General features: G+C 43.4%; 2 protein-coding genes across 4 annotated transcripts in view; both read left to right on the top strand.

Moving 5' to 3' along the window:
- The window catches only part of CRYBG2 (crystallin beta-gamma domain containing 2), a 67,932-nt gene extending 54,846 nt beyond the window's left edge, over positions 1 to 13,086 (top strand). For all 3 annotated transcript variants that reach the window (XM_061597284.1, XM_061597285.1, XM_061597286.1), the window contains exons 16-20: positions 4,698 to 4,837; positions 5,706 to 5,829; positions 8,509 to 8,667; positions 10,273 to 10,432; positions 12,427 to 13,086. In XM_061597284.1, coding sequence (XP_061453268.1) covers positions 4,698 to 4,837; positions 5,706 to 5,829; positions 8,509 to 8,667; positions 10,273 to 10,432; positions 12,427 to 12,515 — 672 coding nt within the window. In that variant the 3' untranslated portion in view covers positions 12,516 to 13,086. The remainder of the gene's footprint in view (positions 1 to 4,697; positions 4,838 to 5,705; positions 5,830 to 8,508; positions 8,668 to 10,272; positions 10,433 to 12,426) is intronic.
- A 9,154-nt stretch (positions 13,087 to 22,240) lies between these two features.
- The window catches only part of UBXN11 (UBX domain protein 11), a 69,014-nt gene continuing 63,615 nt past the window's right edge, over positions 22,241 to 27,639 (top strand). The window contains exon 1 of the mRNA XM_061597873.1: positions 22,241 to 22,285. The gene's annotated coding sequence lies outside the window, so the exon portion shown is untranslated. The remainder of the gene's footprint in view (positions 22,286 to 27,639) is intronic.

Raw genomic sequence — 27,639 nt, 5'->3', positions numbered from 1 at the left:
TCATGCATTGAACATTACAGCATAACACCGATAATTGGTTATTTGACCTTCTCACAGGACATCTTCAAAAGCCAACTAATTGTTAGAAAACTATATGGAAACACCCTGGCACCCATCCTTAACATACTATATGCCGACTATATCTTCATTTCTATCTCTGCTAACGAGCAGTTGCTATACTATCTTTCTTTTGACCGTCCTTTGACTCGTCCACCTGGCTGCCCTAACAAGCAACTGCTCATTAACCTACCTTTGGAATATAATCTAGGCTTAAGCCAACTATGAAACACCTTGCTGATATCATATTCTTTTTTTTTTTTTTTACAATAATTTTTATTCAAATTTTCATAAAACATAGAAAACAAAATCATAAAACATTCAAAGACAAAAAACAAAACAAAACAAAAATGATTAAACAAAAAAAAATAAAATGTTGACTTCCCATTTGTCACATATCAAATCAGTTATAGGTCTACAATATATAACAATCCTGTCTCTTAAATCATATTATAAAATCACTTTCCTCCAGTAGTTATCTTAATTAATCATCAAATCTCATAAACATTACTTTATTCTTTCCACAAAAAGTCAAAGAGAGGTTTCAATTCTTTAAGAAATATATCTATCAATTTTTCTCCAAATAAACATGTCAATTAATCCATCTCGTTAATAATTATAATAATCTTATTGTCATAACCATAGTCCAAATAAACATTTCGATTAATCCATCTCATCAGAATCTGTTAGGTCCAATAATTTCAATAGCCATTATTCCATTATCCCTATTAGTTCCATCTTCCATCTTCAATAGTCCTGTTAAGTCCAGTAATTTCAGTGTCCAATCTTCCATTATCAGTATTCCATAATAATCTTGCTGTTGTAGCCATAGTCATATAATAAGAGTCTGATGGGAATTTCCTCTATCCCAAATATTTTCTTGCCATCCATTCTGAATAAGTTGCTGAAATACTGTTGTAAAGTCATATCTGTGTTCTTCTTTTTTACAAAATGCACTGGCTCATCTCTTAAGAGTTTTTCCATTGTCACATGGCTGCAGTTAATTCCATAGATTTTCTCTATATCAAGCTCCATCACATCATTCCAGTCCAGAAGATTATCCAAGCCATTGATAACTTTATCTCTAATATCTTCATTAATTTCTTCAGAGATAACGTTAAATTCCAAACAGTAGATTTTATTTCTAAAATCCATAAACTCCAGATCTTTTTCCAATTCCACATTTGTTCCAATCTCCAGGACTTGTATCTTCCCTTTATTTTTTCTTTTCTCATCTCTGATCTCATTCTCCTCTCTCACAGGATCCCCTAATTCTTTAAGCTCCTGCGTCATTTTGCTCAGTTCAATTTTCAGCTCCTTACTACCCTGTCGCAGGGTTTGTTTCGTTATCTCAATCTCATCCATTATTTTCTGAAACATAATTACTTCCAGATTCTCAGCCACTTTCTTGATTGCCATTTTTAAAACCACAAAAACAAAGCAAAACAAAAATAAAGAAGAACCACTTCTTATTTCAGCAACAATTGGGTTAATATTCCAGGCTTGATGACATCACAGTATAAACAGAGCAACCTGCCTTATCTCTCTATGTTCAAGAATGCAAAACAAATTTAGTTCCCAGCATCAAAACAGTTAGTGGTGTCGTGAAGAAGCAGATTCGTCAAAATAAAATAGACCAAAAAGAGAATAGTCCCAGACAATATAATATTCCTCGGAATAGAAATCAGGAATAGAAATCCCTCTTCTGTTTATTATCTTTAGAATGCACTTCCAGGACAGCTTTTTGCGACAGAAACAGAGATAAGCTGTTAATTTCGTGAATAACAGAGAAGAACTATATCTCACCCAGAAGTTGTCCAAAGCCGATCAATCTGACAAATCTCCTTTTGCTGCAACAATTTAAACCAAGTAAAAAAAATAATAGAAAGAAGGGTGCTTGCCTGTTAGTCCGTTCCCTCTTTAAAGAAAAGATAAACGTATCGCTTAAGCAGATAGAGCTTGTTCGGAAGTCCGTCCGGCATTGTTGGCTGGACCTTATCTCATAAATTAATGAAATCCAGTCCTCCCAACAAAAACAGGCTTTTGAGGTTGATCTCTACGTTTCTCCCTGCCCGGGAGAAATTTCATCAGTCAAAAAAAAAATGTTCTGACTGATTTATATCTGAATAAGCTTCTTTTGAGGCGGGAGCCCGTCCCAAAAGCAGGCACAAGCGAAGTCACCCTTCCCGGAAGTCCGCTGATATCATATTCTTGAATATATGCCTAATTGGGCTCCTTTGATGCCTCTCTAACTAACAAGGTACATTCCCAGCATTATACTGGGCAGGTCATCATGCCCTTTCCTAGCTTAGGTGTTCAGATAATTATGGGAGGCAGGGGCCTGAAAGGGGAATACAAGCCTTCAGGCTCACTAGCAAATACATACTGAATCTATGATTAACATAAGGCTATAATATCTTGCTATAGGCCTTTACTTGCTTGCTGAAAATAACAGACTGGTACAGGGTATACAATGGAGGATGAGGCTATCAGTGGCTACTAGCCATGATAGCTATGTTCTACCTCCACTGTCAGAGGCAGCATGCTTCCGAATACCACTTGCTAGAAACTGCAGAAGAGGAGAGTGCTCTTGCGCTCAGGTCCTACTTGTGGGCTTCCCATAAGAGGCATTTGTTTGGCCACTGTAAGAACAGGATGCTGGACCAGATGGGCCATTGGCCTGATCCAGCAGACTCTTCTTATATTCTTATGTCCTTATGAATATTAATTGTGTGGTGGGGTGCAGCAGTAACAACAGAGAGGGGTGGTTTCCTTTATGTCAAGCTTCCCAGGGGCATCTGGTCAGTCACTGAGGAAGCTGGAGTAGATGGATCTTTGATCTAATCCTGTGGGGATCTTCTCATGTTTTTAGAATCCTAGAAGAGTAGAGCTGGAGGGGGCCAATAAGGCCATCGAGTCCAACCCCCTGATATAGCATATCCACATAATTCCCTGTTTCATTTGTCTTTCCCAGTGTGAACATCACTGGCAATGTTTGTACATGTTTTTTAAAGTTTGCTTCAAGGTCTGAATAAATGAGATTCAAAATATTTAAGGCATGCTGCAATAATCACAGATCTTTAAAAAATTATTTTTTACTTACTGAAAGTTTGGCAAATCAAAAGCAGTTTTAATCACCCCAGCATAAATGGCAATAACTGAAAGAATTACACATGCCAAAAAGGCGGTATATAAGTGTAGTAAATAAATAAATAAATAAAAAGACAAGTGCAAGCTTATTGACATATTTGACTCCCACAAAAACAACTATGACCATCAGAGTACCAATGCATATTCCATGAACTCTCATATTGTTTAACATGGCTTCCCCATCTCTTGCAAAAATAGCAGCATTAGGGGAAATGTATGTCTTGGCAACAGAGTTTTCCATTTGCGTGTGCACAAAGTTCTTTGTTCCCAAAACTGCCACATTTCCCCATTCGTTACTGCTCCGCTCCCTGACCCACTCACCCAGAGCCAGTTTCCACATTTTTTTTTAAAAAAGCAAAACATATAGCAGGAATTATGGACATGAAAGAAATTGGACCTGATGTTATTATGTTTATTATGATGGTTATGTTCAAAGCACTCCACATTGGCTGTATTCAAACGCCATGCGTGTCTCACATTTCAGCCCACGAATGAGCAGGAACAAGCTGCAGCAAATCTTGTGGGGTTTCCCATCCCTTCTCTTCCTCCCACATGTCTAGGAAGAGAAGTTTTGAAACTTCAACTTCCTTTTTTGATTAACCACACCTGTCTGTGTCTGCTGGAGCCAGAACTGTAGTTAATCTAATTATGGTTAGTTTAAGCAAGCATGAGAAGTCACAGTTTGAAGCTGGCTTGTTTGAAACTATCCATAGTTCATGTTAACCACAGTTTGTCAGTACAGACAAAATGACAAACTGCAATTAAGCAAAATCAGAAGCAAAAAGTTCTGAAATCTTCCTCCTGGCTTCTGCAACTTGCAGCTCATTCCTGCTCATTCACATCACACTAAACCAATGGTTCCCAACCCTTCCTTTCCCCATAGACCACTTGAAAATTGCTTATAGCCTTGGTGAACCACTTAATGATTTTTCTGCCTCTCGTGTAATGTGCTATGCTAAGTCCTGTATGATTTTTTAATTATATTCTAATTGCTCCTTTGATTTCTTATGTTGTATTACCATTGAATTCTATGGAATGCAGACTATAATACAAAATCAGAAATAAAAGAAGCAATAAAAATTGAATTAAAACCCTATTTAACGTGGACGTGCCACGGACCACCTGGATGAAGCTTGTGGACGACTAGTGATCTATGGGCCATAGTTTGCGAACCCCTGCGCTAAATAGATTAGCATGATATGTGAGCACACCCATTGTCTCAGAAATCTTTCATTTGACCAACAAAAGCTCACAGAATTTTGATGTCCTATCAGATGTTGTGAGTTTTATGGGGCCTGAATGCTCAGTGACCTACCTTTGCAACCAGCCTTAAGGTTGCCCTGTACTTTGCTGTTTGACCAATGCCATACACCTCCCCAGCGTTTTATTTGCCACATTCCTTACTCTTGCCATTGCCTTCCTTCCCTTTCCTCTTGCCCAATTGCATCCCCGCCCTGCATCCCTGCTCTTCTTCTTTTTCCCCCCCATAGTTCTTCTCTGAGCCCTCCATCTTCCTTCACGGACTGGAGTGTTTCGAAGGGAAGGAGATTGAGCTGAACAGTGAAGTGCGCAGCCTGCAGGCTGAGGGATTCAACAACCATGTCCTCTCTGTGCGGGTAAAGGGTGGAATGTAAGTAAAGGATAAACTCCTATTGCAAGGCTGTTGCACCCATGGCCGTGGGCCATTGTAAGGGCTAGCTAAGGATGGATGGACCAATTCAAGTCTGGTTCATCCCAGTTCTATATGGGGACAGGACTAAGTCTGCTCCGTCCTGTTCCTGTGCAGATTTTAAAGGGGAAATCATTTAAAATCCACATAGAAATACAAATGTTAAAAATTAAAATAATAATAATAATAATAATCAAAAGTACTTATGGAGTGATCTGAGGGTTTCAGCACTGCCTCTCTCCTTGTTTTATTTTTTTTCATTATAAGAAGCTCCAGTCTCCAGAAATCTTCCAGCTGCCCACAGTCTGGAGCAGTTAGCATGTAGGACCGCCTTGCCCTCCTGCATGCTACATGACTCGATGATGTTCTGTCACTCTCCACAGGAATTGTATGGGGAAAACTTGGTTCTCTCCCCCCCCCCCAGGATATTAACTTGAGGAGGCGGGATAAATGAATGGAAGAGGATCCAATTTGGGTTGGGGTGCAAATGAATTGAAGAATGTATTTTGGTGGATTGGGATGAGAAATTAGGTGGCTTGCCTTCTGTGACATTTAGATTCTAAATTTCCATCTATACATATGTTACCATATGCAAATCTGTGTGTATGGGTCCATGCCCCAAATCTTTGAAATGCCTAGCAAGAGCTGAAGGTATCCCGGGGGTAGCATGTGGCCATTATGGCTACTAGTCATGCCTCTAATGTAAACAACAAACATGGCCTGTGCTCCTTTTTGATTACTGTTTCCCAAACGATGAAGGACCAAAGTAATCTGGGCTGCTGATGCTTTTTCTCCCATGGTTTCTTTCCCTGCTTATTCCCATACACAGTTGGGTGCTGTGTGAACACAGCGACTTCCGAGGCCGCCAGTGGCTCCTGGACTGTATAGAGATCACCAACTGGCTGACGTACAGCGGGCTTCAGCACGTTGGCTCCCTTTACCCCATTAGGCAGGTGAGTACCTAGTTCTCTAGTCTACTGAATGTAGGGTAGAAGCAAAGCATTACCTTTCTAGTTAGGGAATTGTTGTTGTTGTTGTTAAGTGCCTTTAAGTTGATTACGAGTTACGGTTACCCTGTGAATTGGCGACCTCCAGTAGCATCTGTCATGAATCACCATGTTCAGATCTTGTAAGGTCAGGTCTGTGGCTTCCTTTATGGAATCAATCCATTTCTTGTTTGGTCTTCCTCTTTTTCTACTCCCTTCTGTTTTCCCCAGCATTATTGTCTTTTCTAGTGAATCATGTCTTCTCATTTTCTGTCCAAAGTATGATAACCTCAGTTTCATCACTTTAGCTTCTAGTGATAGTTCTGGTTTAATTTGTTCTGACACCCAATTTGTCTTTTTCACAGTCCATGGTATGCGCAAAGCTCTCCTCCAACACCACATTTCAAATGAGTTGATTTTTCTCTTATCTGCTTTTTTCACTGTCCAACTTTCACATCCATATATAGAGATGGGGAATACAATGGTCTGAATGATCCTGACTTTAGTGTTCAGGGATACATCTTTGCATTTGAGGACCTTTTCTAGTTCTCTCATAGCTGCCCTCCCCAGTCCTAGCCTTCTTCTGATTTCTTGACTATTATCTCCATTTTGGTTAACGACTGTGCCAAGGTATTGATAATCCTTGACAAGTTCAATGTCCTCGTTGTCAACTTTAAAGTTACTTCTTAATTTCTCATTTCCTGCATAAAATATTTTGTAGTTCCCTGACTGAAAATGTCCCATTCCCGCTCATTTTAATTCATTCACACCAAGTATTGTAATGTTGATACATTTCATTTCTTGCTTGACAATTTCTAACTTTCCCTGGTTCATGCTTCTCACATTCCATGTTCCTATTGTGTGCATCGTACAACTTTGGACTCTCCTTTCGCATCTGTGCGCATCAGCCTCTGGGCTTCCTTTCGGCTTTGACCCAGCTGCATCATTAGTCACAACGCTACTCGTACTTGTCCTTTGTTCTTCCCCAGTAGCTCATTAAGTGCCTTCTGACCTGGGGGGTCTCATCTTCCAGCACTATCTCATGTTGCATTTTGGATAGTCTGTTCATAGGGCTTTCGTGGTAAGAGGTATTCAGAGGTGGTTTACCACTGCCTTCCTCTGAGTTTGGATGCATTTTAGTCTGGTGTCTCAGCTTTGAGCATTCTGCCTTGGGTGCCCCTGCTAGGAGTCTAACCTCTTGGTCTAGACTCCTGACGGCATTGCTCTCAGCTTCTTCAACACTCTCAAACCCCCTCACCACGTTAAGGTGTGCATCCTAGAGGGGGAGTTAGGGAATTAATAGAAGCAAATTAACTACATCTGCCTTATCTCTCAATTTCTCTCCAAGCTGCTTAATTGTGCAGGTGAACCATTTTAAATTCTGGGAAATAGAGCAGGTAGATGTCAAATTCCTGGTAATTCCATCATACATGGTGCCCACTTAGGTTGTATGTACAGATCCACAGGGTGCCCTAGCCTGGGGCCAGTTCCTATAAACTTTTACCCGTGTGAGAGTTATTGCTGCATAGTGCCAGCTCACCCATGAGCTACACTGAGACCTTTGTCTCAGGTGGTGTAACAGGAGGGGCAGCAGGTTTCTCTGCCCTCACCAGTTCACCCATCCATCAGTTTTATCTCGGTGAGAGCATTAGTGCCACTTTGCTGCAGCAGCAAAACAGTCTACTGTGTGCCTGCAACTGTAGGGCACTCCAGTGGGTCTTTATCATCTCCAGTGGACTCCCCATCCATCCTTACACAGCAAATGCTATTTAAAGTTTGTTTACTTCTCTGAACGTCTAGCAATGTACTACTCTTAAACATTAGAGTACGTGGTCTAGCAAAGCATCAAAGGCATAGATGCTCTTTGGAGCCACCTCATCTACACTGCCTCATTCTGGAAGTACGCTACTTTCCCTACAGTCTTTCCTCAGCGTGAGGCATTGTTGGGTGGTTGTCTCAGGAGAGGCTTGGCACATCTATGTATCAGCGGCTGCAAAACTAGATGGGGGGGGTCAGTGTGTGAGAGCGGCATGTGGGAAAGCAGCAAAGCTGGCTCTGCCTCAACCGGCAGAATGTCTTGCATGTGTGAGGGAGGCAGGCAGACATCATGCTGGGATTGCTCACCCTGTCAACTTGTGGAATTTCCCTATGAATTTGGTTAAATGCTCTTCCTCATGCGTATGCCTCCATGTGTAGGTACCATCCCCAAATTGCAATCATATGGAAAAGCTGGATCCTGTGACCTCTTGTGCAAATCATGCAAGTCTCAGCCAATTTGCCTGCTTTCTCTTGTTTTGCACAATTCAATTTTTGCAAATCACATACCAAAGCTCCAATCCCAACCAATGGAAATCTCATTCAGCAGCTGCCCCTCTTGCTTTTGAGATTTCAAGCAGGCATTGCCTTTAGACTTTCAAGCACATCTTCACAGCCGCAAGAGCCTGAAATTTGTTATTTTAAAATAGAAAGCTGTGATTTTCTGGAAGCTGAATTCTGTGCCCATGTCTTACACTCATTCTATGCTACTGCTCAATCGAGGCATACATGCACGGCCCTGTGAATGGACACTCCAGCTGGGTTGCAGAGGAGCTCAGACTAATGCACTGTGCTGTCCTTTCCCTCTACCTCTCCCCTCCTTCTCTGCAGAGACGGATTTACTTCCGCTTGAAAAATGAAGAGTTGAAGTCCTTCCTGTCTGTCCCAGATGATGCTGAAGACATGAAAGCTGGGCGTGTTCTGGTCTCAGAGCTCAACGACAAGAGCAGCTCCATCTGGTACTATGAAGAGGGGCTTATGAAGAACCAGGTAAGGGCTTCTCTCTCTCTCTCTCTCTCTCTCTTCCTGTTGTGTGGAAGTCTCATTCGAGATGATTCCATACAATAATCTTGGGTTTATTGCTTAGTTCTCTCTGTGGGCCACATAGCATGTGGGTAAACCAGACAGAACTAATATCCAAATAAATCACACCATAAATAGCTAAGATGAGGCTTCTTTATGGCTGCTTCATATATGAACATTTTCCCTACAAAGGTGCATGCTGGGATATAAGAAAAATCTGTGCATAGCAGCCATGGCTTAGTGATGGAACCATTGCTTTGCATGCAGAAGGTTCCAGGCCCAATTGCCAGGTATCTCCAGGTAAATGGATAGTAGGTAGCAGGTGACGGGGGAAGAGTTTGAAGGGCCACTGCCAGTCAGAGCAGGCAGGATTGGGCTACATAGACTAATGGTCTGACTAAATAAACAGCAACTTCAGGTTTAGATGTTCACTATGAGAATCTACCTGCTTAGTCTTTTGAGTGCTTTCCATAAGAACATAAGAAGAGCCCTGCTAAATAAGACTAAAGGCCTGTCTCATCCAGTATCCTGTTTTCTACACTGGCCAATGAGACAGGAGACTGCCTTTTACCAAGTCAGACCATCTAGCTCAGTGTTGTTTACACTGGCTGGCAGCGACTCACCAGGGTTTCAGTCTCTCCCAGCCCTATCTGCATGCAAGGCAAATTCAACCACACTGCGAACAGGACACGAGCACAGCAGCACTCTCCTCACTTGTGCTCCCAAACAACTGGTTTTCACATGTATGGCTTAGACCAACGTCCCATCTAATCCAGCATCCTATTTCCACAGTGGGCAGCTAGATGGCCTTGGGAATCCCGCAAGCAGAGAGCAAGTGTGATAGCCCTCTCCCACTCTTTTTCTCCAACAACTGGTATTCAGAGCCATGGTGCCTCTCATCCTGGAGGTAGCACAATTCATAATGATTGATAGCCTTATCTTCAGGGCCGGCGCCAGGCATGCCAGGGCCCTTGGACACCACACACACGCTCACCCCACCTACCTGCCTTAACCTTGAAGTGAATGCTGCCCATGCTGTGTGCCTGTGCCTGCCATCAACAAATATGGCGGCTGAGGCTTCCCTCAGGGCTGGTGCCTACACTGCCATCTTGGATGACGGCACTCATGCGTGCTACGCGCGAGCATACCTGCCATTAACCAAGATGGCAGTAGGAGCATCAGCCCCTTAGGGAAACCTCAGCCGCCATCTTAGTTAATGGCAGGCTTGTCCCCCACAGGGCAGCCATCATTGACTTCAAGGGAGAGGTAAGTGGGGCATGCAGGTGGGCATTGTGGCCCTCTCTGATCCGTGGCAGGGTTGGGAGCCTACCCACCCACCGTAAGGAGGGGCCCTCAGCCAGGGCCCAACCTGGCCATCCTGTGGCACCGGCCCTGCTTATCTTCCATGAATTTGTCTAGTTCTTTTGCTAAGGCCATCTTAAGTTGGAGGCCATCATCACATATATGTGGCAGCAAATGCCATAGTTTAATTACGTCCTGTCGTGTGAGGAATGATGGCCTCTTCCATATGTACTTTCGTTCAAGACTGACTTGACCTTTCTTGAGTTTCAGGTTGCACCCAACATGAGCTTGCAAGTGATTGGTCCAGCTGGGAAGGGGTCCAAGGTGGTGTTGTGGTCTGAGAGCCGAATGCCCTGTCAGACTTGGCGAGTCGATTCCTTGGGGAGGATCTGCAGTCAGATGTTTGAACACAAGGTCCTAGATGTGAAAGGTAAGACCTTGGCTTTGGTGGTGGTGGAGATTCAGATTTAGGGTCAGAGGGAAGTTTCTGAGGCCAGGAAGCAGGGGATTTAGCTCTAGAAGGAATGAAAATATAGCTAGGCATGCTTTAATACCCCTAAATTTCCTTTTGTTCTCCTGATATTCAACCAAAATCTATCCCTCCTGCAACTTAAGTTCATTAGTCCTGCCCCTGGGAGCACTAAAGAGCAAGTCTTTGCCCTCTTCTATGTGACAGCCCTTCAGAAATCTAAAGAGTTGTCACGTTCCTTCATTCTCAGTTTGTTCAACCATTCCTTGAAGAATTTGGTTTCCATTCTCTGGACTTATATCAAGATGGAGATCAGATGGTAATATTCACTGTGAGGGGTAAACTACAGTTCTCATGGTCCTTGGGAGCGGGGTGCGGAGGGGGGGGGAGAAGTGTACTTTAAATATATGGTGTATATGCAGCCAGTGAAGGGGTCATCTTTCAGAACCCAAAGACCAATCTGAAGGGGAGAGGGGCAGAGCTTCTAGACAGATCTGGACTCTTATAAAGAGGAGAAATGAGGCGGCCAGAGACCAGTCTTACTAGGAGGCAGTAGGGCTGAGGCAGAACTGGCTCTGAGGTGTCACGGAGGGTCCATGGTTCAGTAATAGACCACATGTTTTCCATGTAGAAAGTCCCAGGTCCAGTCCTGGCATCTCCAGTTAAAAGGATCAGAGAGCAACTGATGGGGAATCATAGAATAGTAGAGTTGGAAGGGGCCTATAAGGCCATCAAATCCAGCCCCCTGCTCAAAGCAGGAATCCCAAGTTAAAGCATACCTGACAGGTGGCTGTTCAGCTGCCTCTTGAATGCCTCCAGTGTTGGAGAGCCCACCACCTCCCTAGGTAATTGGTTCCATTGTTGTACTCTCCAATAGTCAGGAAGTTTTTCCTAATGTTCAGCAGAAATCTGGCTTTCTCCAACTTGTCCATTATTCTGTGTCCTGCACTTTGGGACAATTGAGAAGAGATCCTGGCCCTCCTCTGCATGGCAACCTTTCAAGTACTTGAAGAGTGCTACCATATCTCCCCCCAATCTTCTCTTCTCAAAGCAAAACATGCCCAGTTCTCTCGGTGTCTCCTTACAGGGCTTTATGTCCAGTCCCCTGATCATCCTTGTTGCCCTCCTCTAAACCTTCTTAAACTGCAGTGTAAATTGTGGTGTACTCAAGATGAGTCATCAGAAGACTGTCATCTGCCTGAGGCCCTGGAGAATCATTGCTGATTCTGAGTGGATAATACTGTGGTAGATAAACCATGGGATGTATTCAATACAGTAGGGCCCCACTCATACGGCGGGTTACGTTCCGGCCCCCCACTGGAAAGCAAAAACTGCTGTAAAGCGGAACTCATTGAATAGAATGGCGCGCGATGCCTGAAAACCGCCATAAAAGCAGAACAAGCGCCATATGAGTGGGGCTTTAGTCTAATTGCGTCTAATTGAGACCGCTGTATTAGCGAAGCGCTGTAGCGAAGCGCCTTAAAGCGGGGCCCTGCTGTATTAGTCATACTCAGAGTAAACTCATTTAAATTAATGCACATGAATAACTTAGGTCTGTTAATTTAAGTGGGTCTAGTGTGGTGTAGTGGTTAAGGTGTTGGACTATGACCTGGGAGACCAGGGTTCGAATCCCCACATAGCCATGAAGCTCACTGGGTGACCTTGGGTCAGTCACTGCCTCTTGGCTTCATGAGAACCCTATTCATAGGGTCGCCATAAGTCGGAATCGACTTGAAGGCAGTACATTTACATTTTTACTCTGAGTTGAACTTAGTTCACTACAACCCTAACCTGGTATGAAGCAACTCCCTATATTATTACTCAGATGCTATTAGCAGTATGTGCCATATCATTGTTTGTAACAGGAAAACTCAAGAGAGATGTGGGTGAGAGAGAGATTGGCAAAAATGTATCTCTGTGCCGTGCCCATTTGTTTTCTCCTTTTCTCCATGTAGGAGGTCGAACCTACGACCGGGACCATGCCATCCTCTGGGATTCGTCAGAAGCAAGACCTACACAGATCTGGGCTGTCCAGGTACTCTGAAGAAAGCAGAAACAGAAGGGCCATGCCATGTGTGGAACCAGAATTTACCTTGGAAGTCATTGATGTACGTCCTTTTGTGACCATGCTGCATCTTTGGGGCTTAGCTACTGAAAATGATATGGGTTTGGATAGCAGAAGCAATCCTTTCCCCACAGATCGCAGCCCAGGAAGACACAGTGTTTCTGTGCCGCCTGGAGATCGGTTCTTTCATTCCCCTTTGTAATTCCTGGGACAGGCCTGTGTATGGGAAAGGGGCAAAAGCTGCCGCTTGTCCGGCCTCCTGGAGCTAAGCCCAACAGGATGGAGATCACTGAAGAGTTCTGAGATGTGAATCATCCATGGATGGACAAGGCTGAGCAGCTCACCTGCATGAACACAAGAAAGCAAGTGGTCAAAGGCTTGCAGATGTCCCAAGCTGTGCTGACTTAGGCTTTTAAAAGAATATCAGAAATGAGCACATATGCACACAAACACGCTTGACCCTGTCTCTCTTCTAAGGGGATGAGCTACCTTGAAAACTCTTATTTATGTACTTATGTATGATAGGATGCCTTTTATAAATCCATCTTTCTGGCTGGTTTGTTAATTCTGTTATTTGCCACTGGGGCATGCTCATGGGGGCACTGACTACCAAAGGATTGCTCTACAACCACAGACCTTGTCAGGATCTTGCGCACAAGTGGCTTGTGTGGTGGAGATAAATGCCTGCATTTGGCCAGCTGTGATCATAAACAATAAGAGAAGCAGGCAGAGCATATCACAAGTGTGGCTGCAAGGTCCATATTATAGAGAACTGGCCCTTGCAGCAGGAGTGGCTAACCTGTGGCCTTTCTGATGTTGTTGGACTACAACTCCCATCATCCCTGACCATTGGCCAAGTTCACTGGGGCTGATGGTGGGAGCTAGAGTCAACATCTGGACAGATTAACCACCCATGCTATAGCCTGTCAGATAACAGCGTGTGCTAGTCCCAAGCTTTTCTGCACTGCTGATGGATGTCGAGGGAGAGAGGAATTGAAGGGGACTGCACAGGATCATTGCCACTAGAGAGGTTTGCTCCTGCCTGAGTCTTTTGGAATATGCTTTCAGAACTAGAGCTAAGTGAACCAATAGTCTGACTCTGTTTATTCATCACAAACACTTGCTAGTGTCCAAATCAGCAGTTACATTGATTGTTGTAAGGATATGTTTTTTTCCTATGCTGATTCTCAGGACCTGTGCCTCATCTTTCATAGCTACGTCTTAGGAAGTTCTGGAAGGGATGAATCTACTTGCACTGAGGAATTATTGCTTTTCACCTTTTCGACCAGTAGAGGGTACAGTTTGCTTCTAACAGCACATGGTGTGTGAGTTCTTCCTCTTGTCTTTTTTGTTGGGTTTGGCGGCTTTGTCACGAAACCATTTTGTATGTACATATCAGAGAGAGGTGCTTACATTTATTTCCCTATGTGTACATCACCACCAAAACTCAGCAGAGCCAGAGCCAGTAGCACCTACTCGCAGGGATGTATCTTCCTCCCTTGTTTATGGGGTTCAGTTCTGGTACATACTACATCTTTAAAAGTATGATGCAGTGATACATGATGAATTAACAAGTTCAATGCTTGGATGGTCGATTTAGCCCACTGCCAACCTGCAGCTGGAGGATATAGTGAAAAAAGCAGTGTACTGGTGTAACTAATTGCCCCTGGAAGTTCTGTTTTTATTGGTCAAGGCAGCGCATTTTCCTGATGGCAGACAGGGCCATTTGTTTTTCTAGCTTTCTTTTGAATATTTGTGGACTGCAAAAATGACAAATAATTGGGTGTTAGATCAAATTAAACCAGAACTATCACTTGAAGCTAAAATGTTGAAACTAAGGTTATCATACTTTGGACACATCATGAGAAGACATGATTCACTAGAAAAGACAATAATGCTGGGAAAAACAGAAGGGAGTAGAAAAAGAGGAAGGCCAAACAAGAGATGGATTGATTCCATAAAGGAAGCCACAGACCTGAACTTAGAAGATCTGAGCAGGGTGGTTCATGACAGATGCTCTTGGAGGTCGCTGATTCATAGGGTCTCCATAAGTCGTAATCGACTTGAAGGCACATAACAATAACAAATTATTTCCACATGTGGCTTCTCCATGCATTTTGCACAGTTTAATTCCCAACAGAGAATTAAGAGCACAGGACATGGAGCAGTGGTCTCAAGTTACAGAAAGCCAGATTTCGACTGAACATCAAGAAAAGACTTCCTAACTGTTAGAGCAGTGGGCCAATGGAACCAATTACCTACTCTTCAACACTAGAGGCCTTCAAGAGACAGCTGGACAGCCACCTGTCAGGTATGCTTTAATTTAGATTCCTGCATTGAGCAGGGGGTTGGACTCAATAACCTTATAGGTCCCTTCCAACTCTACTGTTCTATGATTCCCCATCAGCTCCTCTCAGATCCTTTTAACTGGAGATGCCATATTATTCTGTGAATGAAAAAAGGGAAAGCAAAGGAGCAACTCCCTTTCTACTCACTACCCCCAGGCAAGGAAAGACAACCCAACGCATGGGGTGTGGCCTCTTTGGCAGAAGGTCGGGAGTTCTTGAGCTAACTGGGCCTGGAGCCAGTTATACAGATCAGGTTTAACTGCAGAACATATGAAATATTGATGCATTTTAAGTCAGCATCTTGTGAAGGTCAATCTCCTAGGCCCTACCAATGTTTTAGTCTGCTGTTCCTATGTCATTAGGGGCATTTTGGAATGTAGAATAGAGCCTGTCTTTCTGGTGCAGCATAGCCCCTCCCAAGAGGAACTTAACCAACACTTAGGATGCTTCTTGATGGATGAAATAGCCCAGAGGTCACTTTGCTAAAGCTAATGTGAAAAATAGCCTCATGGCCCCTTAAGTACTAATAGATTAATCGTGGCACAAAATTTTCCCACCGAGTTTCTGTGCAAAGCTCTGCCTAGAAATATCACAGACTGTGCCTTTTGTTATTTCATGGCCCTTTAAGACTAGGTGTGGGGGAGAAATTCAGTTCAGTAAACATTTAAAAGCGAACGTTCCTAATTTGCATTTCCTGAAACAGTATGAAAACTGAAACGTGCCCATCCTTCAAAATTCAAACACCTCCAGATTTGGTATATGCAGTTCTCCAGCCAAGTAATGCGTTTCTGCTAACTTGTGCATTAACAAGCATATATTTGTGACAGTAACATACAAAAAAATGAATTATATTAGAAAAACATTGCTTGCAAAAATGCATATTAGGCAAAACTGTAAATTAGGAAGAACTCAAGACTAAAATGCTGATGAGTTGTCATGAGGAAAGTTCGCAAACTGATGTGGAAATGTTAGAAGACTCTTCTCAGTGGCTTACTCCCCATTCGTGCCGATTGGCTCGTAGGATGCTGGAGATGTAGGGACCCTGATCCCAAAAAAGGAAAAAGTCTAAAACCCCTTGAGACCTCAAACAACTATATCCCTGCTTATGTATGTATATGTATGTGTGCCTGTCCAGCATTGTAACCAGCATGCAGTGCTTCAGCAGGCCATTAAGCACTCACGCCCATTTCCCCATTTTCTGACACAACATGGTGTGCCATACTCAGTCCTCATTAAACTGCTAGAGGGGTTGTTGCCCCTTTATTTACTAAATGTCTATCCCACCCTTCTTCCCAAAGGGAGCCCATTTTTTTAAAAAGGTAGGTTTGTTTGTTTGTACTCCTGCAAACTTGGGGGCTCCTCCAAAGCATGTTTATTCCTCCCCCTAGCTTTTCAGTGAAGTCATTCTGGCTTCATTTCTTTTGGCACTCACCCCCTGAGTCCGCTATTAGAGGGAGTCATCATTTGCCAACTGAGACCAACCCTTAATGCATCTGCTAATGTGGCCTCTCTAGCCCATAAAAGCTTATGCCACAATAAATCTTAGTCTTTCAGAAGCCACAAGACCTTGACCGCCCTCCCCGTCCCCAGATGCAAGATTTTTCTAAATGCAGAAAGCCACCCAGGATGGTGATGGTGGGTCAAGAGGTTGATGCAGAGGTATATAATGTGCAGGATGGATTGCTGCTAGATCTGCCATTAAGTCCTTATATAAGAAACTGCCAGGTACAAATTATTCACAAAAGATGTAACCAAATGTCCTAAGATGCCATGAGAAATATAGTGGCAAATTCAAAGTGCAGGGTCCCTTCATCTTAGTCACAGCCATGCCCCCCTGATTTTGCTGCTGGGTTGAGAATGAGATCCTTGTTAATGCCAATAAGCATGAAAGGGGAAGCTGTTCGCTGCTGAGAACAGTCTTCTCCGTGGCTGACTCACTTTTCACTCTGATTGGCTCAAATCAGCAGGAAAGGACAAGGAAGCATGTTAGAAGACTCTTCTCAGTAACTAACACACTCCCCTTTCATGCTGATTGTCTCATAGGATGCTGAAGACATAGGGACCCTGCTGGGACCCTGCTCTGAAAAAAGTAAAGGGTCTCAGACCCCCCGAGACCCTGGACAACTACACCTCTGGAAGCTATTAACTATGCAAAGTTATTATCTAGAACTGGGGTAGGGAGACTTTTTCAGTCTAAGGGCCACATTCCCTTCTGGGTAATCTCCCAGGAGCCACATGTCAGTGGTGAGCAGGGCAAAAGGCACGGTAAGCACCAGACTTCAGGGGGCCATTGAAACAGTACTAGTGATAGCTTCCCACCCCATAGCCATGACCAAACACTAGGTCAGTGTTTCTCAACCAGTGTGCCTCCAGATGTTGGACCACAATTCCCATCTTTCCTGACCATTGGCAATGCTGGCTGAGGCTGATGGGAGTTGTGGTCCAACAACATCTGGAGGCACACTGGTTGAGAAACACTGCACTAGGTTGTAGGCTAGTCCTACTCAGAGTAGATCCATTGGAATTAATGGACTTTATTTATTTAGCCCTACCTTTCCTCCCAAAAAGAGACTAACTCAGATCCATTCATTTCAGTGGGTCTTCTCTGAGTTGAACTTAGTTGGATACAATCCTCTATATATATCTTCTGCTGCTACCACAGGACCCCTATACAATAGGACACATGGCGGGGATAGGCTTTCTGCAAAAGGGAAGCAGACATGTAGCATCAAGGTACTGGCAGCCTCTGAGCACATGCTCAGAGCAGAAATTTATGTTCAGGAACTGAGCTCACTCATTGTCCTTTCACTCACAAAACCACGCCCGGTTTCTCCGCAGGCTTTCTTTATTTCAGCAGTTTAATTTATAAGCGGGGTTGATGGTGAGACACACCTTTTTATTGTTTCAAATGTTGAACAGTTGGGAGTCAGAAACTCTTGCAAATCTATAGCAAATCGCCCACAGATCTACACAGAGGTGTAGTCATCTGGGGGCTCGTGGGGTCTTCGATCCCTTACTTTTTTAGGAGCAGACTCCCTATGTCTCCAGCCTCGTATGAGCCAATCAGCGTGTAAGGGAAGTGTGTTAGGCTCTGAAAAGACTCTTCCAACTTGCTTCCTTCTCCTTTCCTGCTGATTAGAGCTAATCAGAGTGAAAAGAGGTGAATCAGCCACTGAGAAGACTCTTCTCAGTTGCTAACACTCTCTCCTTTTGTGCTTATTGGCTCCTAGGGATGTCTGTTGTTGTGGGAGAAGGCATTAACAAAGATCTCATTCTCAACCCCGCAGCAAAAGAAAAGTGGGAAGGGGTGTCCTTGTAACTAACATGAAGGGACCTTGCACTTCTGAATTTGTCACTACGGTACTGGATCTACACCCATAGATCTCTGCCTTGTAGGATAGAATGGGTGGAAGATACCTTCGCTAGAAAGGGGAATTTAGACTACAAGGCAGGGGTAGCCAACATGGTGATCTCCAGATGTTGTTCAGTTCCCATCAGCTCCAGCCAGGATGGCGAGTGGATAGGGATGTGAGACAGTGTAGTGGTTAGAGAGTTGGACTGGAACCTGCCAGACCAGGGTTCGAATCCCAATTCAGCTGTGAAGCTCACTGGGCAACTTTGGGCCAGTCACTGTCTCTCAGCCTAACTTACCTCACAAAATTGTTGTGAGGATAAAATCAGGAGGGGGAGAACCATGTTTGTTACATCACCTGGAGCTCCTTGAAGGAAATATGGGATATAAATGTAATAATAAATGAAAATAAAATGATGGGAGATGTAGTTCAAAATCATCTGGAGGGCAAGAATGTGGGCTACACCTACTGCAGGGTATTGCATCATCATTGGTGTATAGTTCATCACTGGAGTTGTAGAGTGTTCAGCTCATACGTTTTTAAAAATGGAACAAGTTTAAGAAATGGAGCAAGATATTGCTGTGTGGGAGGTTATAGCCTTGCTGGCATTCAAGGGGAGTCCCCTGTTATTCACCCCTGTTCCAAAAGCTGCTGAGCACTCTCAGGCAGCCTCCAAAGACCATCACTATATTGTGGCAATGATTCAGTCATATACTGGCAAATTTAGCCTTTGAACAATTAAAGTGGATTTGGCACTTTTGTGCAACAAACTGAGTCCCAGAAAAAATGGGTTTTGCAGTGAGAAAAGTGATGGGGAAATGCACTGGAAACTGTGGGATAACTGCAATGTCAGATTACATCGTCACATAGCCCACCTAAGCAAATGAGAATGAATGTGTGACATCATATAACCTCCGCACAAATTTTGTACAAACAAATCAGTTTGAATGTTCAATAAACAGGTCATCTGGAAGATCCCTCAGATTCATCTCTACGTTAGTCATTTTTAAAAATGTTCATAAAATGGCAAGGATGAAGGGAGAACAAGCCCAGCTGTTATATTAAAGGCCCTAGAGAGCGGGTGTAGATAACTGCTGGCCCTCCAGATGTTGCTGACTAAACTCCCATCATCCCTGGCCATTGGCTCTGCTTGCTGGGGCTGATGGGAGTTGTAGTTAAAGTCTGGAAGACCAAAGGTTCCCCATTCCTGCACTGATGTGAATGAAGGTGCCGGTGAGGTAGGAGGGTGGGTGGAACAGAAGCACCTACATCCTCTTTCAGTTCACCTTAAACTGTGAAATTAGCAAATATCCATAAGCTAGAGTCTATTAGACACAGGAAGCTGTTTTATATAAAGTCAGACCAATGGTCTATCTAGCTGACTGGCAGCAGCTCTCCAGGGTTTCAAGGAGGTGACATTCCCAGCCCTATCTAAAGTTGCCAGGGATTGAACCTGGGACCTTTTGCATACAAGAAAACTGAGCTATATGGCCCTTCCCTTTGGGACCCTGTTGAACAGGTTAAGAGAGCACCAGTCTTTCCCTGGTAGAAAGATGCCAGAAAGGAAATAACAGGTAGGAAGCTTTTGACTTCTCCAGAAGTGATAATCGGGCTAGATCCAGGGGTGTAGTTGTCTGGGGTTGCGAAGGGTCGTAGATCCCTTACTTCTTTGAGAGCAGGAACCCAACCAGGTCCCTATGTATGAGCCAATCAGCATGAAAGGGGAGCGGGTTATCCACTGAGAAGAATCCTTGTGCTTTCGTGCTGACTGGAGCCAATTAAAGTTATAGAAAGGGTGTCAGCCACTAAGAAGACTCTTTTCAGGAGCTAACATGCAGCCTCCCCTTTCGTTCTGATTGGCACTCTTCAAGTACTTGAAAAGTTGTCACACAGAAGAGGGCCAGGATCTCTTCTCGATAATCTCAGAGTGCAGGACACAAAGTAGTGGGCTCAAGTTACAGGAATAGGAAAAAAGGTGGAAGGCATACAATAATGAGCAAAAAAAGGAGGGTGTAAACCCAGAATACCAAAGGTGGGAATTTCAAAGTATTTATTGTATATTCTTTGAAGAAATAGTTTGTAGTGTGAGATGCCCAACGCGTTTCAGCCCATCAAGGGCTTTCATTAGGGGATTATAGTAGCTCAAAACTCTATACGCGCCAAAGAGGTAAAATTTCAATACTGCGGCAATATTTGATGGAACCAATGACCTAGGGAGGCGGTGGGTTCTCCAACACTGGAGGCATTCAAGAAGCAGCTGGACAGCCACTTTTTGGATATGCTTTAGCTTGGATTCCTGCACTTAGCAGGGGGTTGGACTCGACCTTATAGGCCCTTCCAACTCTACTGTTCTATGATTCTGTGTTGCTGAGTTACAATGCTGATCCTCCCTGGACATTAGCCATGCTTGCTGGGGCTGATGGGAGTTATAGTTCAGCAACACTGGAAGGGCCAAAGGTTCCTTACACCTGCTCTAACCTTAAATGAAACCACAAAAGTTCCTCCTTTATTAAGAACAGAACATCATCAAGCCAGCCCTTTTCTCTCCCTTTGTTCAGTCTCTAGCTTGATGAAGAGTTCTGGCAAACTCAAAAGCTTTCTCACCATTTCATGATATTCTGACTGCTTCTGATAAAGGTATTGCCCAATGGATTTTGGCTTTTTAAAAAATGGATCAATATACCTTCCAGTGCTTTTTGTGTGTCCAAGGAGAAAATGATTACATTGCCCAAAAGAGTCAAAGACGGACTCTTCTCTCAATCCTTCCCTTTGAATCCTGTTGTGAAATGTATTGAGCTCATCATAGTTAACAACAGGAAAACCACATTTTTCTTTAAGTGATCTAAAACTGCAAGCTGCAGCTTTAGTGTATATTATGGGAAAGGAAACATTCGTCTTTGTCTATATATAAAATCAGAACAAGGACGCATGTATGCATCCTGTTTTCAACAGAAAATAAAATTCAGGTGCAATAAGGCAATTATTACCTCTACTTATTAACTTTTTTAAAAACCCTCCTTTTCAGTTTTCCAGCTGAATGCAAAATTCCTGCTGTAGTACTTTGCTCAAAGCCATGATATCATGGGAGTGGAGAAGCTGAAGTGGTTTATTTAAGGAGAAATCCTACCCTCTGGCCTCATTACCCTGGCCTTTGACACCTGAGATGTATATTTTTAGGACTCACCCCTTTTTTGTGATTTTAGGTTGTTTTTATTTGTTAAAATGCTGTATTTTAAAATTGTTGTAACTCACCCTGGGACCTCTGGGAAAGGGAGAGTAAATAATAATATAATCCCCCTCCTGACAGTCTGAAGATGTACAGTCCTGTCTCCCAACACCAGTGGTTTACAGTGTTGGTCTAAGATCCAGGTTCAAATCCCCACCCAGCCATGAAACCCGCTTGGTGACCTTGGGCCAGACAGTCTCTTGGCCTGACCTATCTCACAGGGTTGGTGTAAGGATAAAATGGAAAGAGGGGAACCATGTGTACCACCTTGAGCAACTTGAAGGAAAGGTGGGATATAAATGCAATAAATAAATAAATAAATACATTTCCGCTGTAGTCTGTGGACCCCAGCCTCAGCCAACCTCCTGAGCTTTTTTAAAATCTCCATCATCATCAAAAAGCAGCGATATAGCAGTGGTGGGGATGCTAGATTGGGAAGACAAAAGGGTGGATAGGTTGAGGAGGTGGGCTAGTGCTTTTAGGCCTTGGGATGATCATCAGAACTGATAACTTGGTTATAGGATTACCAGGTGTCCGGTTTTTGGCCGGATTCTCTGGTTTTTGGAGGTCTCTGGGTGACTCACCTCAATCTCCATACTCTCAGCTTCAATTTTTTAAAAAAATAAGTTTCTAGGTGGTCTGGTTCCCGAGATATACAGTACACCAAGACATCAGCCCCCCCAATAGCAGCTCCTAGCTTTAACCCCGCCCTTTCAGAATTGTAGCCAATAAGTGAAGCCTGGGTTGTGATTTGTTGACCCAGGCAATACCTAGACTTCATTGCAACATCAGGAAATGGTGGTTTTGAGATTTTCAGTTTGAGTAAGTAAAAACATGGCTTAATTTTTTTTCCTCTTATGTGTAAGAGTCAGACCCTGGTCTGTTGAAGAGGGCAGTGCTTTGAAAACCTTCACAATATGAAAGTATTTAATCCAATACTTGATTTTCTGGGAGCAAAGCAATGCTAATCCCATGTACCTGGAGTAAACCCCATTGAATTCAATAGGACTTACTTTTGAGTAGACATGGTTAGGATTGTGCTGTAAATTAATGGGACTTTTGAGTAAACATAGCAAAGAATTGTGTTTGTGTTGTAAATCTTTCTCTCCCCCTCCAATTCTATTTTTAAAGCAATTAGGCAGGACTTACTTAGGTATCACAGTTTTTATTATGTAGGAAACTAATACTGATTTTTTTAAAAATGTTCTGCAATGACCAACTGATTTGACAATAAACTATTATGTGGGGTGTATTTTTACACCTGCAAGTGTGTGCATGTCTTTCCAACAACCCTGTGAGGTAGGGATGGTGATTGGAAACCAAGGCAGCTCACAATAAGAAATAAATCCCTTTTAAAACCAATAACCATAAAACAAGTATAAATAGTTGCAAAACAGCTTAAAGTGGCATGCATGATTCTGAATTTTGGGTTGGGTGAATGAAGTTTATTTATTTATTTTTATTTATTTATTATTTGATTTATATCCCGCCCTTCCTCCCAGCAAGAGCCCAGGGCGGCAAACAAAAGCACTAAAAACACTTTAAAGATCATAAAAAGAGACTTTAAAATATATTAAAACAAAACATCTTTAAAAACATCTTTTTTAAAAAAGAAAAGGTTTAAAAACATATTAAAAACCAGTTCCAACACAGACTGGGATAAGGTCTCAGCTTAAAAGGCTTGTTAAAAGAACAAGTTCCTTATCACTTGAGGCTGCAGTTGAATACATTAGGACTTGCTTCTGAGTAAACAAACATAGGATTGCACTATAAATATATTTACAGGTTGTGTAAATAATAAGCATATTTGATACTCATGCTTATATAAATATTTCTTCATACTATGTCCCAATAAGTATCCAATGGTGAGTAGCCCATGGTCACCCACTACACTTTATAGTTGATTTCCATTTTGATAAATTAATTAAAACAATTTACATGCAGGCAAAATTTATTAAGTTTATTATTATTATTAAATTTATTAAGTGGATCCACACAATACATTTAAAGCACATCCAACTCGCATTTAAAGTGCATGACTTCCCCCTAAAGAATCCTGGGAAGTGTCATTTCCCCCTCACAGTTATAGTTCTCACCACTCTTAACAAACTGCAGTTCCCATGATTTTGTGGTGGGATTCAGGTGCTTCAAATGGGTGTTGAATGTGCTTTAAATGAATGGTGTGGATCTAGGTATGATGTGTATTCAAGAGTGAATTGAAAAGAACAATTTTAAAATATACTTTTTTAAACAGGGGAAGGGTTGTAGCTCATTGGTAGGGCATATGCTTTGCATGCAAAGATCCAAAATTCAATTTCTGGAAACGACCATTGCCTGGAATCCTGGAGAGCCAATGCTAGTCCATGTCATCAGTACTGAGCTATGTGGTACCAAATGGCCTGAGTCAGTATAAGGCAAATTCCTTTGTTCCTAAAAGTGGGAAGAGACGTAAGGGCCACAGTGACTCCAAAATTTCTTTATGTATTTTATGTACAACAGTTATATACCACTTTATTGTAGAAAATCTCAAAGTGGTTTACAGAAAGAATTAAAACAATAAAATTATGGCAAAAACAGTTAATAGGCGGAGTTCTAAAGCGTAGGTGCTGCCACTTTGTTGTTGTTGTTGTTATGTGCCTTCAAGTAAATTTCAACCAGAGCTTGGAAAAGTTACTTTTTTGAACTACAACTCCCGGGAGTTGTAGTTCAAAAAAGTAACTTTTCCAAGCTCTGATTTCAACTTATGGCGACCCTATGAATCGGTGACCTCCAAGAGCATCTCTCATGAACCACCCTGTTCAGATCTTGCAAGTTCAGGTCTGTGGCTTCCTTTATGGAATCAATCCATCTCTTGTTTGGTCTTCCTCTTTTTCTACTCCCTTCTGTTTTTCCCAACGTTATTGTCTCTTCTAATGAATCATGTTTTCTCATTATGTGTCCAAAGTATGATATGTGTCCAAAGTCAGAGCAAGGCAATGGTAAACCACCTCTGAATACCTCTTACCATGAAAACCCTATGAACAGAGCATCCAAAATGCTGCCACTTTACAGGACTGATTTCTTACAAAAGCAGAACAAGTACTATGTGGCACCCATAACATGGAAAGCACAGCTTGAACTTGGTCTGGTAGCAAATCAGCAAGCAACCAATGCAGATTTCAGAGCAGAGATATTATGTGCTGCTAGGATCTCACTCATGTCAGCAATCATGCCGCAGCATTCTGCATTAACTGGCTGGCTGCCAGGACTTTTTTAGTTTTGGTTTTCGGTTATCCTGACTGGTTGTGGGATGCTGAGTTGTCTGCCTTACTCATAGGAATCTTGTTGTGATTGGTATGGTATAGCATTTAGGAAAGCATCACTGTCTTTTTCTGTTTGCGTTTCATTTACATTTAACCTCACTCCCTTGCATTCATACAAGCAACAGCAGTGGTTGCATGTGCTCAGCTCAACCCCCTAAAACCCATTGATGATGCACCTTGGTTGCATGGCAGTTTGTTTCTTGCCCAATAGTGGTAAAAGAGAATTCACATATTTGAAACTGTGGCTGCAATTGTTGTCCCCAAGCTGTTGCCTGTGAAGGTAGACCAAACCATGTGTGTTTTCTCTGTGTCAATTATTACTCTCTGGAATTGGGTTGGCTGTCAAAGTGAGTTTATAGCAGCCCACAGGGTAGACAGAAAGGGTAGAGAATCTTCTTACTCTTACTCATTTCTCAGACCTCTTTCTGAAGTGAAGGGTCAAATCTGTAAAGTTTGGAGCAGCCATGTTAAAAGATAGGGGCAGGGCATTCCAGGCAGGGGGTTGCCAACCCTGCTTGGATATGGATGTCTTTGCAGAGGATCCCTAGTCAAGCTTTACCAACACCATAATCCAAATTATATCTACTCACAGGTAAATCCTGTTGAGTTCCATGGGGCTTAGTCCCTTAGTAAGTGTGTTTAGAATTGTAGCCTTTAGGGGCATCCTTCTTTACTCTTTGAGTGCTCCCACCTTCCACAACACTAGGCTGCTTCCTACAATGGCCTTCTGGTGACTGGTCTGGTCTGAAGGCACTTACACCCTTCTTGCTGAAAGCAAGTAGGCTAGATTAAATGTTCCTTACCCAGGCTCCATCTTTTAGCTAAGATTTCTATATTAATTTCCAATCAGATTTTTTTTTAATTGTATGCTCCAAGCAACTGTGATTGATGCTTAATGTATCATGCTTAATGACTTCACTTGGGCCTGCCCCTGTGACATCACTCAGGCCCACCCCATGACATCACTAGAGTCCGCCCCTGAAATCTCAGGTTTTGGGATGCTTCTGACCTGGCAACCCTACTTGGTTAGCATGCAGTTGGGGAATGAGAGTGGAGCAGAAGACAGATCAGCGCAAGCGCACACACAAACACACCTGCCCCTCCTGCAAGCATCTGCAGGCATGCATGCATTTGGGCACATGGGAAGGGGGAAACCCTCAATGTTGTAGTATTTATTTATTATTTATTTTTATTTATTTGTTTCATTTATAAACCGCCCATAGCGAGTAGCTCTCTGGGCGGTGTACAAAAAGTTAAAATACAAAATATCACAATAAAATCAGCCTACAAACAATGAACACAAGCAGCAGCAAAAGAAAGTAGAAAATTTAAAATTATAACATTAAACGCTTAAAATGCCTGGGAGCATAGCCAGGTCTTAAACTGGCGCCAGAAAGATAGAAGCGTAGGCGCCAGGCGTACTTCTTAGGGGAGGCTGTTCCACAGTTCAGGGGCCACTACAGAAAAGGCCCTAGATCTAGTAACTGTCCTCCGGGCTTCCCGATGGGTTGGTACCCGGAGGAGGGCCTTAGATGCTGAGCGAAGTGACCGGGTAGGTTCATAGCGGGAGAGGCGTTCCACAAGATATTGCGGTCCCACGCCGTGTAAGGCTTTATAGGTCAAAACCAGCACCTTGAATCTGGCTCGGAAACAGATGGGTAGCCAGTGCAAACGGGCCAGAACAGGTGTTATATGCGCTGACCGGCTGGTCCTCGTCAGCAGTCTGGCTGCTGCGTTTTGCACTAGATGGAGCTTCCGAACTGTCTTCAAGGGCAGCCCTACGTAGAGCGCATTACAGTAATCCAGCCTAGAAGTTACCAGAGCATGAACAACTGAGGCGAGGTCATCCCTGTCCAGATAGGGGCGTAGCTGGGCTACCAGCCGAAGGTGGTAGAACGCGTTCCTTGCCACCGAGGCCACTTGCGCCTCAAGAGACAAGGAAGGATCGAAAAGAACCCCCAGACTACGAACCTGTTCCTTCAAGGGGAGTGTAACCCCATCTAGAACAGGGTAAACATCCACCACCAGTATCTTGGAGAGGGAGGTGGGGGACAGAATGTAAGTAAAAGAAAGGGGGGACACTGGCACACACACGTAGCCTCAGAGATGTGGGGTGAGAAAGCCCGGAGCTTCCTCACTGTTCCTTGGCTCTGTCTGGGCCAAAGGTGAGATCTGGGCAGCCTCACGAATAAGAATAATTTTTAAAAGGAGGTGGCAGGGAAGCAGGAGTCAAGAAAGAGAGGCAGGCTGGGGAAAGCAGCCTTTGCTTGCAGCCTTGCTTCTTTTTGCTTCACAAAAAGCCCTCTCCTCTTATTCTGAGTAAGGGTGCCATCAGCAGCGGCAGTGCAAGGAGATGGCAGTCAGGATAGTAATCCCCTCTTCTTCCTGGTAGCACCTCCCTCAGCCTTCTTTGGCATCTGTCATGTGTAGTATAGGCAGATACCTGCTTTTGGTGTGCCTGAACGACACTCTGGTGCTTCAGCAAAGTCCTCCCTTCTTGTTTGGAGCAAGGAGGAGATGTTATCTGCAGCAGCAGTAAGGAGCAGTCAGACTTAAAAAAAAAAGATTAATAAATAATTTGTTTCTTTACTGTTTGCGCCCCCTCTGGATTACTTTGCGGCCCCCCTGGGGGATCATGGCCCCCAGGTTAGGAACCACTGCTGTAGAGGGTTGGCAACCAGCAGGGGAGGAAAATAAAAACAGCCCGGCCCACTCCTCTTAACAGAGGTCGCTGCTTTGTTAAACATCAGAGGTTGTCATAGCCGAAAACTAAGCTTTCTAGATTCTTCATTTGTCACTGTTCAATCCATATACAAAAGGAAGGAATCAGCATACTCGGGCAGGGGATAGAGGCGAAGCAAGATTTCACACACA

The sequence above is a fragment of the Rhineura floridana genome, chromosome 15 (genome assembly GCF_030035675.1).
Source record: "Rhineura floridana isolate rRhiFlo1 chromosome 15, rRhiFlo1.hap2, whole genome shotgun sequence".
NCBI classification, from domain to species: domain Eukaryota; kingdom Metazoa; phylum Chordata; class Lepidosauria; order Squamata; family Rhineuridae; genus Rhineura; species Rhineura floridana.
The sequence above is the reverse complement of the archived record's forward strand: the minus strand, read 5'-3'. Positions and strand labels throughout refer to the sequence as shown.